Source organism: Rhamphochromis sp. 'chilingali' (assembly GCF_963969265.1).
Source record: "Rhamphochromis sp. 'chilingali' genome assembly, chromosome: 20".
In the NCBI taxonomy this organism is placed as follows: domain Eukaryota; kingdom Metazoa; phylum Chordata; class Actinopteri; order Cichliformes; family Cichlidae; genus Rhamphochromis; species Rhamphochromis sp. 'chilingali'.
In genome coordinates this window covers 32091188-32108854 of record NC_137947.1, presented here as the reverse complement: position 1 = coordinate 32108854, position 17667 = coordinate 32091188, and the positions used below count along the sequence as shown (strand labels likewise).

Genomic DNA, 17667 nt, shown 5'->3' with positions numbered 1-17667 from the left:
GGGTGAAGGTAACGGTGGTCCCCGTGGTAATTGGAGCACTAGGTGCGGTGACTCCCAAGCTAGGCGAGTGGCTCCAGCAGATCCCGGGAACAACATCGGAGATCTCTGTCCAGAAGAGCGCAGTCCTGGGAAGAGCTAAGATACTGCGCAGGACCCTCAAGCTCCCAGGCCTCTGGTAGAGGACCCGAGCTTGAAGGATAAACCGCCCGCAGGGGCGTGCTGGGTGTTATATATATATATATATATATATATATATAATATATATATATATATATATATATATATATATATATATATATATATATATATATATATATATATATATATATATATATGCTGTACCAGATCATTACGTCATATCTGGAGAAAATAAAAAAAGTGAAATAGAGGAAATAGAGGCACTGCTGGGACACCTGAGCAGCGCTGTGTGACGTGGAAACAGGTTCAGGAACGTTATCCCAGTGGATCCCAGTGGATCCCAGTGGATCCCAGTGGATCCCAGGACACTAGGTTTCCGTTATGAATATGCTAACATACAAAGGTCTACCTGTCCCAGGTTTTTTTAGGAAACATTTTTATTATTAAAAGAAGTAATTTTAGAGGTGAAAGATAGGTGTATACAAAAACTTGTTTTTACATGAGACAAACGTCTGACAAATAATTTTAGGATTCATATTAAACAGAATAAAGAATAAAACATCCACAAGTCTAAAAGCAGCAGGATAAACACAGTTTATTCGAGCTTTTATTTTGAAAGTTAAGCGTACGCGTAATCGATTGTAGGCGTGTCTTCCGCTCGGGCCTGTCTGACGTAGCTCAACGACCCGTTACGTCACCAAAGATGCGGAAGTTGGAGTCACCGTGGAGAACGTAAACTAATGTCAAGCAAGCGCCTGAAAAAGCGAGCAAAGAGCGGCGGAAGCGCGAGAACAAGGAGCCGAGCGGACTCTTCACCTCCGGCTGGACTTTCACTGCTTCCGCCATGGAACCTAGTTCACTTAGCTAGCCGTTACAGTTACTACTCCCGCACTTCGCCGTTACATCTGTCGTTACAGACAGCGTTACCGTGAAATGGAGCGAGCGGGTGACCTGGAGTCCGCCGCGGTGCCGCCGAGCTGCTGCAGGGGTCTCTGAAAGCTGCAGACCCCGCTGCATCCCATCGTATCCCGGAGGTAAGTGGACTGCGTGCGAATCTCCTTTGAAAAATATGACATTTTGAGATGATTCCCTCATGAATGAAATTTAACAAGCGGGAGAACAAAGCTGGGGGTCTGCCCCCGGGGCAGCAGCACCTGCCCATTATTCCGGGGTACGTTTGACCCCACAAACAGTTTGCCATCAGTCACATTTCTACTTTTACAACCCTCCCCGCGCCTCTTCACAAGGATGGTCCACCCTGCCGAGCGGTGCCAACAGCGATGCCAGGCTCTTGGAAAAGTCGACATTTCAGATCATTCAGGGCTGCTGAGTCGATGAAGTGCATGCCGGACATGAAAATGTCTGCCTGTGATGTAAATGAAAGGTTTAGTATGACACGCAGGGATGTGAAGTGTGGATTTTACTGGGGGGAGTGGTAAAAACACACATTTCTGAAAGGAGTTTGGGCTGCTGCCGACAACAGCCGGAACCAGAGCTCTAAAAAAGCAGCAAAAACCGACCCTTTGTTCTTGAAAAGGCTTCTTGCTGTAAAACAAAGTCCCAGCGAGCATGTTTAAGTTGTGTGGATTAGATTTGAGGTCATTTAAAGAGAAACTGCAGCGGGTCCCCGTGTTTATTCGTGTGGATGTGGACAGGCGAACAGTGTTCAGGCTGTCAGTGCTCGCCTTGAAGCTGCTAACAAACCCAAACAGTGTTCGTGAAAGTGGAAGACTCGAACACGATGAGGTCATTTCTGAAGTTGTTGCGTGCTTCAGTCGTTGCTGCGTTTCATCCCTACAAACTGCACGAGTTATTTTCAGTTTCTCTTTGATGCTTCTCATTTCATCTCACAAATAAAAGCAGGAACTCTATCGCACGTTTCACGTCTTCACTTCAACGTGAAATTATTAGCTTAACGCTTTTTAAAGTAATCCAGCACACAGCAGGCCTCATCACGATCACTGATATCAGGATAGAACAGCTCTGTGATTATTATTATTACACGGAGAGTTAGAAAGTCTTTAAGCAGAGGGGAGCAGAGAAAAGACCTCAGCCCGAACATCTCCAGCCTCATCCAGCTTCTTCCCCTTCAACAGATAAACTGAATTAATTTTAGAAGTTATTCTTGTATCCAAACATTTCATTTTACCTGTAAAAACCAGACGTGCATCTTCAGTATGACTTTATTCTGAAAGGTGAAGTTATGTAAAAATCTACAACTTTTAAAATGTTACATTTCTACTGATAGTTTTTTTTAAAGACTTATGAGGAAATAATAATGTTGTAAGTGACTTGTTGTGGCCCACAGGCAGTAATCTTAGGAGCCCACAGTGAGAATCACTGACCTAAGGTTGGATTTTTATTTTCACGAGAGTGAATTTATTGAAACGAGAGAACGTTTGGAGTGCAGGAGGTGTGGGACCTGACAGCTGACGAGGCACTAATGAGTCCACGGGACGATGACGGGGCTTAAAGGTACAGCAGCAGCGCGTCGTCAGCATAGCAGCGAATATCCTGTGTATCCTGGTCAGCAGTAGTCTAAGCACAGATGGCCTCCACGTGGCAGCCTGGTCAGGTGAACCACCTCAGCTGGGTCCTTCAGACGTGGAGGACTGAGCTGCACATCCTGTCTCCGCCCCTCAGAAGAAGCTCATTTCTGACACTTGCACCCGTCCTTCTGTCACCACCCTAAGCCCGTGGTCATAGATCAGGGTAGGAACGTGGTTCGACGAGTAGCCGGACAGCTTCGGCTTCACTCTCAGGTCATGGCTGTACGAGTCTGTCTGCTCAGCTGTTCCCTCACCCACGAGCAGAACCCAGAGATGCTCCCAAATAGGCAGCTGAGGACTCGGAGGTTCTCATTCTCATTACAGCTGCTTCGCATTGAGCTGCAAAACACCGCAGAGCGAGGCAAGACCACCCAGCCAGAAACCATCCTGCACCTTTGTTTTAAGAATGTGGAGCGATAATAAACAAGTTCCTCTGAAAGTGAGCTCTTGGAGGACGCCGTGCTTTACAGGAGAAAACGATTACACTGCTGTCGGTCTAAGCGGAGGCAGAGACGATGCTCAGGTCTACAAGAACGAGCACTCAACACACACCGAACTCGCTGATATCAGACAACAGGATCACTGTAGTGTGTCACGCAAAAGTAACTAATGCTGCAAAAACTCATGTTTAACTTATAATTGAACCTATAATTTCAGCTGTTACAAAAGACATCGGCACCTCAAGAAGGTTTCAGGAAACGGGAGATTAAAAATGATGAATGATAACAGGAAAAAACAAGTGTATATTTTTGTGAGTTTGGGATATTCTTCATCCTGAAACTGGATCCAGAGTGGAGCCGACCAGCACTCCCAGCAGCTGCGACACAGGTAAGAGGACCCGTGCAGCTTGGCTCAGATTATTTTGCAGCTGCGTATTGAGTGAATCTGTAACCTTCTGCTTGTTGCTCCTTTGTTTCCCAGCTGTCTCCGCGAGTAACGTCCTCGCCTCGTCTCTGGAGGGGGTCGGCAGGAGAGACTCAAACAGGCCACGAATGTATAAACGTACCAGCTTGATGTGTGTATGTGCTGAGAGCACGGCACGTGGTCACTGGGCTGTCAGAAGAGCGCCCCCTGTGGAGCAGCTGCAGTTTTCCCCTGCAGGTGTACGCTGATGTAACGCAAAGAGTGATGAGGTCACAGGCTGTGGGCCGGTCCCGCTGCAGTGACGTGTGACATCACAGTTTAATCAGCCTGTAATTCTGCACATTATCCTGATACTGGACACCCCCCGCTCCCCGTGCTCCCCCCACCTTTCCTAAGCTGCCATCTGTCACAGCTGCCCGTCATTGGCTGTGAAGGAGCCGGGTCTGCGGACGGCGGAGCGCCCGATTGGCTGGCAGACTGTCTGGAAGGAGGAGGGGTAGGCGGGGCGTCAGCTGATTACAGGAGATGGGAAGTAGAGGTGGAGGAAGACGAGGAAGAGGAGGAGCTGAGCGCAGTCTGTAAATCCACGATGAGCCGGCGCTGCTGCAGACAACAAGTGTTCAGAGAGGAAGAGGAGGCCGAAGGAGGATAAAACCAGCTGTAGCACGCAGAGAGGCGGGTTACCACGGCAACTGCCGCAGCGAGGACACACAGGTAAGGTTACAGCGGCAGGCGTGTGTGTGTACGTGTGGTTTTATGTGGTGGATTGAGCTGTGTGTGGTGGGAGGAGGAGGAGGGAATCCTATTAGCAGAGTCCAGGAAAAGAAGGACTAAGAGTGCTTATCACACACACACACACACACACACACACACACACACATACACACACACACACACACACACACATACACACACACACACACACACACACACTCTGACAGCATGTCAGGTATCTCACACTCTTTATATCTCAGGTATGAAGTAATCTGACCTTTCACTGCAGTAAAACTTTGTAAAAATACTCTGAAACAAGTAAAAGTACTTCGTGGTTAACTCTGGGAGGAGAGCTCAGGGTGTCTGAACGCTCCACAAACAAAGGCAGTTTGTACCACAGCAGCATGTAAGACACGATTATTGAACGCTCTCATCCATGTAGAGTCCAAAAAATCATTTTAAAGGTCATATTTCAAGGAGCTGCTGCAGTTATCAGGAGACTTTACCTCCCAGCGGACAGAAGCTTCCTCGGTTGGTCGATTAGTTCGTGTAATCGTGAGACTTTGGTTTTAACAGGAAGGAAGAACAGCAGCTCAAAGCCTGGTGGCTTCAGACAGAGTTCACAAAGAATGAACTTCTGTGAACTTTAACATATAATAATGTGCAAGAGATTTATTAAGCTGCAAACAGACATGAACTGCACAATGCAGACACAAACAAGCTTTAGTGTGAGCAGCTGTCAGCTCTGTGAGGATCCTCAGGAAGACGTCTCCTCAGCTGAGGGCGGCTCTGCGGAGGCCCGTCCGTGACTGATGGTGTCCTGCTGTGTGGTGTCAGATCCAGGTGTGCTTTCACTGCACTGACAGTGTGTTTGCATCGTTGTCATGCTGGAACAGGAAGCTGCTGTCAGTCAGATGTTCCCAGATGTTCCTGCGTGGTGGATCAGACTCTGTGATTCATCAGTTTATCAAAGATCTCCAACAGCTCTGACTGAGCTGCAGCTGAAACCATGACAGAGCCTCCACCCAGCTTCACAGATGGCTGCAGACTCCAGGTTGCCTTCATTAAGAACAGCTTCTCGATCAGCTGAAGGTCCAGATCATCTCTCAGGTCCTGTTCAGCTGCTGTCGAGTTTTTATGGCCTCCCACTTCCTCTTCTGTCCACTTTCCTCAGGGTTTTGAGGACACACTGACACCACGCTGAGATGTGCAGAGTTTCAGCTGACAGCTCTTTGGAATCACCGTGTTGGAGACAAAATCCTGTTTTCATGAGAAGCTGTGATATCGTTGGCATTTTTGACAGATTTGGTAAAGAAACTGGAACAGATGATGAGTTTGTGAGACAGGCTGATGCTAACTAACTGCACCTCTGCTCAGGTGTGTGGGATTCACTGTCATTCCTGTGAGAAAGCTCCCGTACAAGGACTGAACAGGAGAGGAAAAGCAGCCAATGTCCACAGAAGAACTTTAAGGAGCTTCAGGAAGCTCGAGAGCTGCTCAGCAGACCTGAGGGGTGGCTCAAGACTTTTGCACAGCTCTGTGTGGCACATTTGAACAGGCCTGGGAAACAAAGTCGTTTCCAGTCGTCTGGTTTAGAAACTATTGCTTGGCTGCTAAAAGTGTGGTTGGGGCCCCTTTGAGTGGCCGTTAGATAAAAGCGAGGGGGCGATAATAAAATCACCAAAACGGTTTGAAGGCAAAGTGAAACTAGCAGCAGTAATTATTCAAATATATGGAATCAGGAAGTCAAAGTTGGACCACGAACAGGTGAAACAGACAAATCCTTATCAATAATTATTGATCGGTGCACAGCAGCAGTTTAACACACGGCTGCAGTTAGAGAAGCAGAACAAAGTTGACCCCTGACCCTCGTCCTTTCCTCTCGGTTATCTCTGTGAGCGAGGATCGGCAGCGTCAGTGCAAGAGCGGCTGTAAACTGAGGTCAGAGTTCAGGAGCTGCTGCTGCTTTGTGTTTCCTCTGCAGCCAGACTTTTGTCAACGACAGCAGGAAGCAACGCTCGGAGCCTCTTTTACCTCCTCTGACCTTTGACCGGAGAGCTCAGGGTGAGGATCGCAGTCAGTGAGGAAGGACTCGCACGTGCTCGTGCTTCAAGTCGTTCCAGCTGAGAGCCGGCGACGTGTCGGGCGCTCGCAGCAGCTGCAGGAATTAAAGTCACGTTCTGCTTTTAATTGGCTGCAGATATAAAACTTTCCAGCTGCTAAATGCGAGCCAGGCGTCTGGAAAATGACTTCACAGAGACAGCAACAGTTTGCAGAGCTGCAGCTCACAGACCTTCTCAGTGACGCCGTCAGCGTGAGCGCCTCCTTCCATGCGTCGTTTGAACTTCAGTGTTTATGTCCTCTGAAGCACATGTGTGTCCAGGTCAGCGAGTCGGAGAACAGTGGGCTCCTCTCACTGTGACCACAAACCTGAAGCTCCGCCTCCTCAGAAAGTCTGTTAGTACATCTGCCTCACAGCAGCCACGTTATTGGCTGGATAAGATAAAAATTAGCTGAGGTGAAGCCGAATAGACGGCTGAGAGCTATGGCCGCCTGTGGTGCCGTCCACCTGTCAGTCAAAGAGGCCACGCCCCTAACAACACAGACTTTAATCCAGGTGAGCTATGAAAACATCCTCCCCTCGTACAGCTGTTATGAAGGAGGAAATGACCCACACACAGTCTGTGGATCAGGCTGTAAACATGTTTATGTCTGCTGTGAAGGTCTGTGGGGACGGACTCACTGCTGCCTCTGCTGGACCTCAGAGGAACTGCAGGTTTGGCACGAGTTGTGTACCTGTGATGATGTTGCTTATTAAAAGGAGCACCGCCCCCCTGGTCACACCTGTCCATGAAGCAGGTTTGGAGGGATGATCCAGTGTTTTTGTTCAGGACAGGAAGCTGATTGTCTTGAAGCTGCTGTAGTGCAGAGAGGAGGCTTCAGCTTGATTTCTGCTGAGAAGGAAAGAAAATCGGATTGGCTGCAGTTCTGGAAGAACTGTGATTTCTTCAGGTGGACGTTAGAGGAACTGCAGATTTCACAGCGAAACCCATCTCACCGGATTCGTCCGGTGCTGGAGGTGATGAAAGTGGACGTGACGGTGATGAGGACTGATGCGTGAGCAGCAGAGGAGTCAGATTCAATAAAGGCAGAGAGCTGCTTAGAGAGGTTTGGGGGGCGCTTAAGCAGCTCTCTGATGTTCCTCTGCAGGAAAGACAAAGCGCCCTTTGATCGCGCTTCGAAGCAAAAACCTGACACGGCGTCCTGTAGCAGGTTACATCACTCAGGTGTCAGGATTATTTGGAGCTGATGCTCGTTGTGAAGACGAGAGTAGCAGTTTGTTACCAGAAACGCCGTCGCAAAAAGGACGAACCGCCGATCAGATTGTTATTAATGTGTTGATCGTTGCAGCGCCGTCGCTTCTCTGTGGACGTGAACACGTCGGTGCAGAAACACGGGACCTGAGTATGACATAACCCGAGGGCAGCACTTACATCTGATTAAAGCACTGCTGGACCCTGTCAGCCTCAGATGCAGGTTTTACCCTCTGATAGCTGTAAATGCCGCTGATCACGCCACGGAGTCGCTCTCCTCGCTCTCCTCGCCCTAAAGCATCATTCCTGCTCTCCGTTCATCACAGAGCAACGTCTTCCTGCTCTACAGTTTGATGTGGATTTGATGAGTTTGTCCTGTTTTCCTGTTCGTGGTGAACGTGTTTTAATAATGATCGGAACGCTCAGTTTTTTTCTACTCCTGGGTTTATATGATGTCATAGAGAGTGGGTATCTTGTATGGTCATCTCGGGACCAAAGGAGTCACCCACTGAGTTGGTAGCCATTGTGGAATTTCCACAGATTCATCTCAGAGGTCTGCAGGACATGAAAACTGCAGGTATAGATGTGATTAAAGTTCTCATTTTAAAAGGAGGCTTAAAAACACTCAGCTCCACTGATGGCTCCTCCCACCAGACCTCTGAGTGAACGCCATGGTAATTCTGACCGTGGACGCTTCTGTTCAGCCTGATTTAAGTAGCAGGCCACCGCTTTTATAAATCTCTGCTCTCAGACCTCCGGTTAGTGAGGGGCAGCCAGGAGAGGCGAGGAAGCACCGAGTTAAGACAAAGAAGGATTATTTTGAACCATGAATCATGCTAAGCTGCTGCGGTAGGAGCTAGAAACGAGCCGACAGGTCGCCTTGTTGTTTCTGAGAGGAGACGCGCACTGACTCGCATCTCAGCACCAACATCTGCTCCACATCCGCCGTGGCGCACGCTCTAAAGTTCACTCAGCAGAATAACAAAGTTCAGGTTCTTTGTTCTGGATCTACTCGAGATCAGGAGATCAGAGCAGCAACACTTTGTGTGTGTGTGTCATTTCCTCTGACAGAAACCAGCAAAACTGGTTTTTAAGCCGTTTCACACCCCCACACGTGCCAGCAAGGCGCACGATTGCAGGACGAACACGCACACGCGTGTGGAAGACGCTTGCAGGTGAACGCCGACGACACTGAAAGGGACCGAAATGACCTTTCGACCCTCTGCTCAGCACGTGTCACGCCTGATCAGCATCTCAAACGTCTCCTGTACGCCACTGTTTCCTGCAGCCTCTTGTGTTTTCATGTGACCTCTCCTCGTGATCTAAACTGCTGACCTACATCAGCGAGCAGCACAGAAGCTCAGATTTACTGTAAAATGTGGAACAGGCGAGCGGCGACGACACAGATAGGAGCTGTAAAAAGCCGAGAATAGAAGCACGAGCGGCCTCAGTGAGGTGGTTAAATGGAGCGTGATGGAAGGAGCGGGCTGTGTAAAACACGCCGGTCTGCGCAGACGTTCCTCCGGACACGCTCAGGAGGAGCGGTCACAGAGGTCACGGTGTGGCTGCCGACTCCTCACCTCAACACCCGTCAAGCTGCTTCTGCTCCTCCCTTTAACAGACGAGCTGAACTCACGTGTCAGTCGCAGCCTGCTCGCCCACGCGCTCCTGCCGCCCCGTTGGAGGACGGCCAAGGGCAAGAGAGCACATGTAGATACCAGAGAACTGAGAAGGGCAGCAGCTTGTCTTTCTCAGCTGATAATGAGCCACACTGCACAGCAAACACCTTCCTCACCCCTTTGATCGAAGGTTTCACTCCCAAGATCTCCCTGAGGCCACGCAGAGCCTCCTCACCCCTCAGCTCCTGTTTAGTCACAGTGACGTGCCGCACATCATCCTCACCGACCGACCAAACAAGTACATGTAAACTTTAAGACTTTGAGTTTTTCGCTCCAAACATTCAAACGCTCCTTCCTTCTACGATGAGCTCTGTGCATGAGCAGTAATCCTGTGACTGCTATAAACAGTTTATCACAGCGTTTTTCTTCTTCTAGATCTTTATGACATCGTACAGAGGGGATACCCCCATATGGTAATTTCAGAAGCCCCGCCCATGTGCTGTTGAAACGGGGGGTGGGGGTTAAACGGCCTACTTCAGACAGAGGATTATCTGAGGAGCTGAATTATGGCAACGTATGATATAAAGAACCTCAAATCATGCAAAGCTGTTGTGGTCGAATCCACATTTGGTGCTTCTGTAACCAAATTGTGAGCCAGAACCTAGAACCCCTCCAAGGTTCCCCCAGAACCTCCTGAAGGACTGAAACCATGAGCGTTTGGCGACGGTCTCCCTCGGAGTCGGCCTGGTGCACCCTGGAGGAGAGGAGCTGTTGTTTTGACAGCGTTGCTTTCATTTTTCTGTCCCTGAGGTTCGTGCTAGATAAAACCTCCTGTTGTGTTGCTCTCTGCCGGGTCTCCTCTTTGTGGGCCCGGCGTTCTTTGAAAAATGCATTTTAATCTCAAGGAAATGCTTTTAAAATAAAGTTTAAATATATATTTTTTAAAAAAGAAGTGTGAGCGTTATCAGAGAATTTCCCGCTCTGAGTTTTTTCCTGACATTGTCTGAAATTCACTCGTTCTCATCCAGTTTCCACACATTCACCTTCCTAACCCACACTGTGGGGCTGGACTCTGCTTCTGATGACTAAAACATGAGGTGTTTGGTTTCTAGCAGTGAACCAGTCTGAGGACACTGTGACCTAAATACAGGATTGGGTGAGAACTGATGAAGCGTGAGGTCAAACATGATCATCAGCCTGAAGCTGTGCAGTTAGTGGGGTGGAAAACGTCTTTCTGTCACACTTTACATGCAAATTTCATGTGGTACAGTCGAAACCATATGATTGGTAGCTTCTAGTGACATCTGCAACTGTTATAGTTACATAATAACTACTTCCTGTTGATGATGATCATTCTGCGATGCTCAAAGCATTCACCCAGGAAAAGCCTCAAATTCAGTTTGTTTGTACTTTCTTGGTTTGGAAAAGATCTTTTTTTTCAGTCTCCAAGTTTTAGGAATGCTAGGTGTCTTTAACCTCTTAACATCCACTTTGTCGCTGTGGACCAATCCAGACTTGGAGCTAAGGGTTCGGCTTATGCCTAAACAAAACCCAACCCTGCAGAGGTTGGCCTAGTGGGTGAAGTGGATGATTTGATATCTTGAGGAAATGGAAGGTTTAAAACAGCAAAGCTTAAATGATCAAACCTTTATGGATTCAACCCTTGTAGAGGATAAACTGGAATATTAACTTTGAACTCTGTCTGTGTTTCTTGCTGCAGGTCGAAGAGAAGATGTGCAGCTGCAGGATGGAACTGGTACCCCAGTCCTGCCCCTCATCAAAGACTAGATGAATTCTGTGCTGGACACCAACAAGTCTAAGGACCTTTTGGACTTGTAGCACAGGTCCACAGCAGGGAACTCTGGAGCGTTTTAAAGGAAGGGCAGATATGTCCCAGGCCGGTAAGGTCCTCCACCTGTACGTCGAGGTGAGGTCTGTTGCTGAGGAGGAAGGTAAGGTGCCGGGCCGAGGAGATGATGGTTCCAGTCATCTGATGCTTCAATGTCCAGATGTTCTCCCTCACTCTCAGAGGAGCTCTGCCTACTCCAGCCGGAACCCCAGTCCGGATCTCTCTCCGATACAGCACCACATGGGGGGCGAGAACCACAGCTTGCCTCTCTCAAAGACCTCCTCCAGGCAGTCGGTCAACTTCCGGTCGAACGCCCAGCTTCAAGAAGATGCACTGCATGACAGGTTTGGGCAGTTACTTGAAGTCCTTACACCGGGAATGACCGTTCCACGCCACCACGGCTCACTTGGACACATCTGTTCCTCAGACATGGATCCCCACCAGAGGAGGGTGTTTATCTCACCATCATCAACATCCTCTGGGAGGCTGACTGTGCCCTCCACACCAGTCAGCGGTCGCAGGTACTGCAAGGTCCCAGGGGTGGAGGGCAATGAGGGGAGGAAATCCGTGGTGTCGTTTAGCTACATAGAGAAAGCAAACGTGCACAACACGGCCGCCCGCCGAAATTCTCTGTCTCATAATGAGCCGGACAGTCCTTTCAAGGAAATGGGAAGCAGGAAGGTGCTGCCCGCTCACCTTCGGAAGAGGCTCAGCGATCCAATGTCGTACAATGGTTACCTGTCACAGAGCCACACCTGCCCGGCTCAGAGTCCAGCCCCACGGGGCTCACCTTACCTGCAGAGAGCTAACCTGGACTCAGTGGCCAGAGGTGCCACCTACAGGGCCCTTGAGGAGTTTGGATCTCCAGAGCTTATGCGCAGATTTGGAGGTCACCGATTTGAGAACAGCAGCCCCTCCCTGCCTCGGCATTATCAGCCTTCTCGCTGCCAGTCCTGGGGGGGCTCACCTGATCTGCCCCGCAGCACCCTCACCCTGCCGTGCAAGACCCAGCTCATGGAACTGGACAGGACCCTCTCCCGTAGTCCAGTGAACGGATTACCCAGAAGTCCTGCCTCCAACCATCTGTGTGCCCACACTAGCTGCTGGTCTTACTCTGCAGATCCAGCTGCTAAACTGCACTCCAATGGCCCGACTCAGAGCAAACCCAGGCCGTGGATGGGAGACGAGAGCCCTAGACACTCAAGTAAATTTCACCCACCGTTACCTGCAGGGAGGCCCACAGACATCCAGCATGAGGTTCAAACTAACGTATTACCTGCCAGCACTTCCTGCACACCTGGGACCTCTCATCACAGCGCCCGTAATGCTAACACTACCAACACCAGCCAAAAAGCCACAGACGGGATAGACAGCAGCTCAAGCAATAAACTGAATTTAACCAGCAGGAGTCCCTACAGGTTGTCACGCTGCAGCAGAGCGAGTGACGCAGCCAGCGATGTCAGCGGCAGGAGGAGTGCCTCCCCATCCTCAAACCTCGATGTGGCTTCTAAGTTAGCTCTGGAGGCCAGCAGACTTTCCAGCATTTTTGCAGAGAGACGAACTCCGACTCCTCCTGAGTCTTTTCGGCCCGAGAGTCCCAAGACTGCACGGAAAGAATCACAACCGTACTCCGCCCTTTATGGACGGAGCTCCCCTGAGCTTTTACAGGTGGATCCCTGGAACCACAGCCGGATAACTGACAAGGAAGTACCTCACACTAAACCAGGACGAATCTCCCCAGTCTCGTCACAGAAAGGCCTCTCCTCACCAGCATCGCCAGCCATGCCTGCTAGATTGTACCGTGCAGCTGCCTCTCAGTCACCTGAACTGGACCCACGGCAGAAACGGAGCGCATCACCTACTAAGGACATGTCCTCCCTGCACCGCTACCAGCCGCCACAGTACACCGGAGACCACAGGTCACCTGGCGTGGAGCGAAGACAGTACGATCACCTGTCTGAGAGATCACCCAGAGACAGCCCTGAAATCACCAGGAAACCTGTCTCCAGACCGACCGTGGAAGCTTTGCCTGTGAGCTGGACCTCCAGGCAGCAGGAGTGGATGGAGGACAGGAGCGAACTCAAAGAAAACTACCGTCAGGCACCTCCCAGAGTTTACGTTTCACACAAAGACGAGAGTCGTGAAAAGGATGGGGGCGATAAAGGGGTGAAGACATCGGGGCAGGAGCAGCAGAGGCTGGGTGTGGGCGTGACCAAGGATCAGACAGAGGACGTCCAGGACCACAGCGGCGGTGCCGGGCCGTCCTCTCACAGCTCCAGTGGAGTGACGGGGAGCCTGAGGGACAGTCTGTCCCCGGAGACCTCGAGCCAGTCGAGCCACGATACGGCAGACGGTGGCTCCGGGATGCAGGTCGGATGGATGGGAGGGGGAGGAGGGTGTGGTTGTGTAAGAGGAGGTCATCAAGTAGAGTGTGTGTTGAGTCAGTGAGCTCCAGTAAGTCGTCATCTTCACCTCGACTGCAATAAATCGATAATGAAAGCAAAGTAAAACTGCAGCTTTCACTTTGATTCAGCGACTTGTCTTTGTTTCCATCGCGCACGTTTCCTCCCGCTGTGCTGAAACAGGACCGGCCTAACGTTTACATAATGATGATTTTTGCTTTAGACTGTCACAGCAATTAAAGCACAAAAGCTTCTGCACCAGCTCAAACTCTGCTTCTCTTTAATGTGTCAGCGAACGGCACGTATCCAACGCACCGCTGCTTCCTTCCCGTGTTTATAAACACATGTAAACATGCTACTTCCTGTCCGTTTCAGTCAGACGTCGGATCAGCAACAGCTCTGTCCTCCAGGTCGCAGAAGATCGCCCAGGCCAAGTGGGAGTTCCTGTTCGGAAGCCAGAAGAGCCGCTGCAGTAAAGGTGCGGTAGGCAGTTCCTACATGACCTTTGACCTCAGGTCCTACACCGTGGACCAAATCCGCATAAACTCTATCAGAAAGAAGCCGCTTCTGTCCATGTTGGGTCCAGACTCTGTTTCTCAGTATGGACGTGTTTATGTCAGCAGACACACATTATTATAAACTCTAACATCTGTAAATGTCAGATTAATTTTATTGCGTCCAGTCGTAGGACGACACACGACGCTCCACCAATGCATTCTTAGATTTCAATAATTCACTCAGTCAGCTAATTTCATGTCTCAGTTTCTCAGAGTGTAAACTGAAATATTAAACAGGTGGGAGCATGAGCACTGACACCTGGATGGGTTAAAACAGTAGTGTTGTTGGAGGTCACCTGCTGAGTGACGGTGTTGGTGGGCTTTCTGAAGCAGGCGGGGCGTCTGCAGGTAAATACCAGTGTTGATGGCGGCTCTTTACTAATGACTGTTTATGAAGCGCAGACGTGTGCAGCAGGTGTGTGTTTCTGGCATCACACTGTAAATGTTACAGCATATATAATTTAACAGCAGCCCTTAAGTGAAGCCACACCCACCTCTTCGTAGATACCACAGCAGGTAAATACGACCTTACAGGCTTTGTGTTCTTCCAACCGTCTGACAGCACCGATGCTGGGACTGCTCGTAGTGGTGCAGCAGCAGCAACAGTGTGCTGATGACCCGGAGTCTGTTTGCAGCAGGTTAAAGGGCCGTTCTGTCTTTTCTCTGCTGCTGTGGAGTAAACACGGAGCTCCCGGAGTTCCCAGCGTCTTCTAAGCCAATTAGCCGAAGCTGCAGCTTAACGTAAGCTCAGAGGGGTTTTACAGAGAGTACAACTGTGCTCACAGGTGCTGCTACACATCACCGCTTCCTGTTCTGTACGTTCTCACTTAAAACCGGGCGTCAGCCCTAAACGACACAGAACCGAGTCTTAAAGTTTGCGCTGGCGTGCTCTGAGCTGCAGCTCCGATCGTGTCGGTGTAACTCTGAGCTCAGAGGTCTTCTGTCCTGTTTGTCCAACAGGTCGTTGTAGACAGTTTGATATTGATAAAGTCAAGTCTCAACATGGAACACAGCTTATCTGGAGTCCTTCTGTGTATAAACTGATCTAATTTGTTTGCACTCGTACGTTTCTGTAGTGAAATATCAGAAACGGGTCCAAATCCAGGGTTTTAGTGCTGGTTCCTCTGTGTTAAACTTTATTCACACCATGATCCATCAAAGTTTCACGAGGATATCTGCTGGACTCAAACAGCTTATCCTTCACCACCGATCGAGGAGCGCAGGAGCAACCCTGGGTTTTTTAACCATTACAGCCATCCAACAGGCGCATCATTAGGAACAGCTACTTTTAACACTACTGATATTTACTCTGGACTCTGAGTTAACTTCAATAATTACTTCCTCCAAACCATCAACGTGTCTTTTAGACCCCATTCCTACAAAGCTGCTCAAAGACGTCCTGCCATTAATTAATGCTTCAGCCTTAAATACCAACCTATCTCTAATAATCGGCTATGTACCACAGGCCTTCAAGCTGGCTGTAGTTACACCTTTACTCAAAAAGCATCTCTAGACCCAGCAGTCTTAGCTAATTACAGGCCAATCTCCAACCAGATCTCTGCCTCTTTTAAACAGCATGTCTGTATCCTGTAACCGGGTTGAGTTGAGCAAAGGACGACCGGATGCAGAACCTCGTTCTGAGGTTACATCCAGTTAAAACGCCGTTTTTCCTTCCCGCTGTCGCTAAGTGTTTGCTCACATGGCGTTGTTGATTGTTGGGGTTTCTCTGTGTTATTGCAGGTCAGTACTTTGCAATATGAACACCTTGAAGTTGCCTCTAAGATTTGGTAATAAACTAGAATTGGATAAAAATAACAGAAAACTGGGGACCAATCAGAGTTTAGCTTCAACACTTCGTAGGACCTGTTTTGTGCTCTTTGACACTTGGCGTTATGAACATCTGCTTTTTCCTCCCGTAGACGCTCCGTCCACGACGCCTCCGACCAGCAGCTCGCCCAGTCCCACCCCACCCTCTTCCCTCCATCTGAAACCAGCCAATCAGAGGAGGGGGCGGGAAACCGAGGGACAAAAGCTGTCTCATCACGAGGTCCAGCAGATCGAGGTGGAACTGGTGACCGCCGACCCTCGAGGCTCCTCCCCCAAGACTGGCATCATCCGGCGAACCTTCAAATACTCGGAGACGGACCTGGACGCCGTGCCTCTGCGCTGCTACCGTGAGACCGACCTGGACGAGGTGCGTGCGCCTCCACCTGTTTGCATCTCACCTGGTTCCTTTTAAAATACGTTATCATCATCTCTCGTATGGTGTAGGTAATGCGGGCGGAGGCAGCCGAGGAGGCGGACTCGGCCTTCGGGAGTAACCGCAGTGTCCTCGGAAACTCCAATTTTAACCCCGCTGACCCCTCCCCAAAATCTCGCCCAGGTGGAAGGAAGGAGGTTGATGGGGAGGAGGAGGAAGACGAGGAAGATGAGGAAGAAGGAGGAGTGGTGAGCTGGGCCAGCGTCAGGATGCAGGGAGACCGACAGAGACAGAAAGCCATGAAGGAGGAGGAGGAGGTGCTCAGCCTGCTGCTGAAGGGGTGAGAGGGCGAGGAAAGGGGCTGCGGGGGAGGGGGGGTGAGCTTTAGTGAAGCAGCTTGTTTCATAGTCGAGCTGTTAGAGTAACTGATTACTCAAAGACTTGGCGATGTAAGCTCAGATTGTTGTTTTCAGGCTTGTTTGCATCGAGCTCATTTATACCACAAACCCTCGAAGCTTTACTGAACTCTGCTTTTCTCTCTTCTGCAGCCGCTGCATCGCTTTTACTCCAGTCTGCTGTCTGTTTGCACACGGCTGCATTTACCTGTACAAATATGCACGTTTTCTGTTTATTGGCTGCGTTATAAACTTTATAAACTACGACTTTCATCAGGGTTTCTGCTCATGTTCAAAGCTCCGCCCTGCCTGCGTGAATAATCACACGAGACGCTGCTACACAGAAATGAAGGATTTATTATCCGACAACCACAAAAGTTGTGTTCAGCTGTAAATCCTGGAAGAAGCTTTTCTCCTGTCAGATTAAACATAACAGTAAAGTCCTGACTTCCTGTATCTTACTTTTCTGGCCTATGACAGGCCACGTTTTAAAATGTCACGCAGTGGGCCGTTTCTGGCCCGCAGGCCGTCTATTTGACCCCCCTGCTTTATATTCAGAGCTGCAGCTGAGGAAGAAGGGCTGCCTGTGTAGGAGGCAGTCGTCTCTCCTGCTTCTTTCATCCTCTTTAACGCACATGCGTGTAAACTGAGAGGCCGTGTGCAGGCTTTTCCTCCTCAGATTCCTCCCGCTCGGCTTTTTAAACTTTTCTTTGATCCCAGTTGGGTCTGATGAGGAGACTCGGCGTGAGCGTCTGAAAGCCAGGATTAAACACGCAGTCAGGCTTTAACACGGTTTAACTCTTCTTCCTCAGGTCGCCCGAGTCCTCCGACAGCCACGGGAGCCTCAAGTCTCCGATCTCCATCGGCAGCCCCCGCCGACCTTCCGACAGCAACCTGGACTCCTTCAGCCGCCACTTCGAGAGCATCATGGAGTCCCACCGGGCCAAGGGCACGTCGTACAGCAGCCTGGACAGCGTGGACCTGCTGACCTCGGGATCCACGTCCGTATTCACCTTCGACCTCCCCACCCTCACGCCAGAGATCCAGGTAGGACGCAGAAAGGAGG

General features: G+C 49.9%; 1 protein-coding gene across 5 annotated transcripts in view; it reads left to right on the top strand.

Annotated features, from left to right (window-relative positions):
- Positions 1-836: 836 nt before the first annotated feature.
- The window catches only part of psda (pleckstrin and Sec7 domain containing a), a 46625-nt gene continuing 29794 nt past the window's right edge, over positions 837-17667 (top strand). For 2 of the 5 annotated variants that reach the window (XM_080868649.1, XM_080868647.1), the window contains exons 1-8: positions 837-1172; positions 3345-3515; positions 3609-4265; positions 10919-13417; positions 13825-13927; positions 15926-16200; positions 16278-16546; positions 17414-17648. In XM_080868649.1, the coding sequence (XP_080724775.1) occupies positions 11087-13417; positions 13825-13927; positions 15926-16200; positions 16278-16546; positions 17414-17648 (3213 nt within the window). In that variant the 5' untranslated portion in view covers positions 837-1172; positions 3345-3515; positions 3609-4265; positions 10919-11086. Of the gene's footprint in view, positions 1173-3344; positions 3516-3608; positions 4266-10918; positions 13418-13824; positions 13928-15925; positions 16201-16277; positions 16547-17413; positions 17649-17667 lie in introns of those variants that run through there. The other 3 variants (XM_080868650.1, XM_080868648.1, XM_080868651.1) reach the window with 3 other exon arrangements.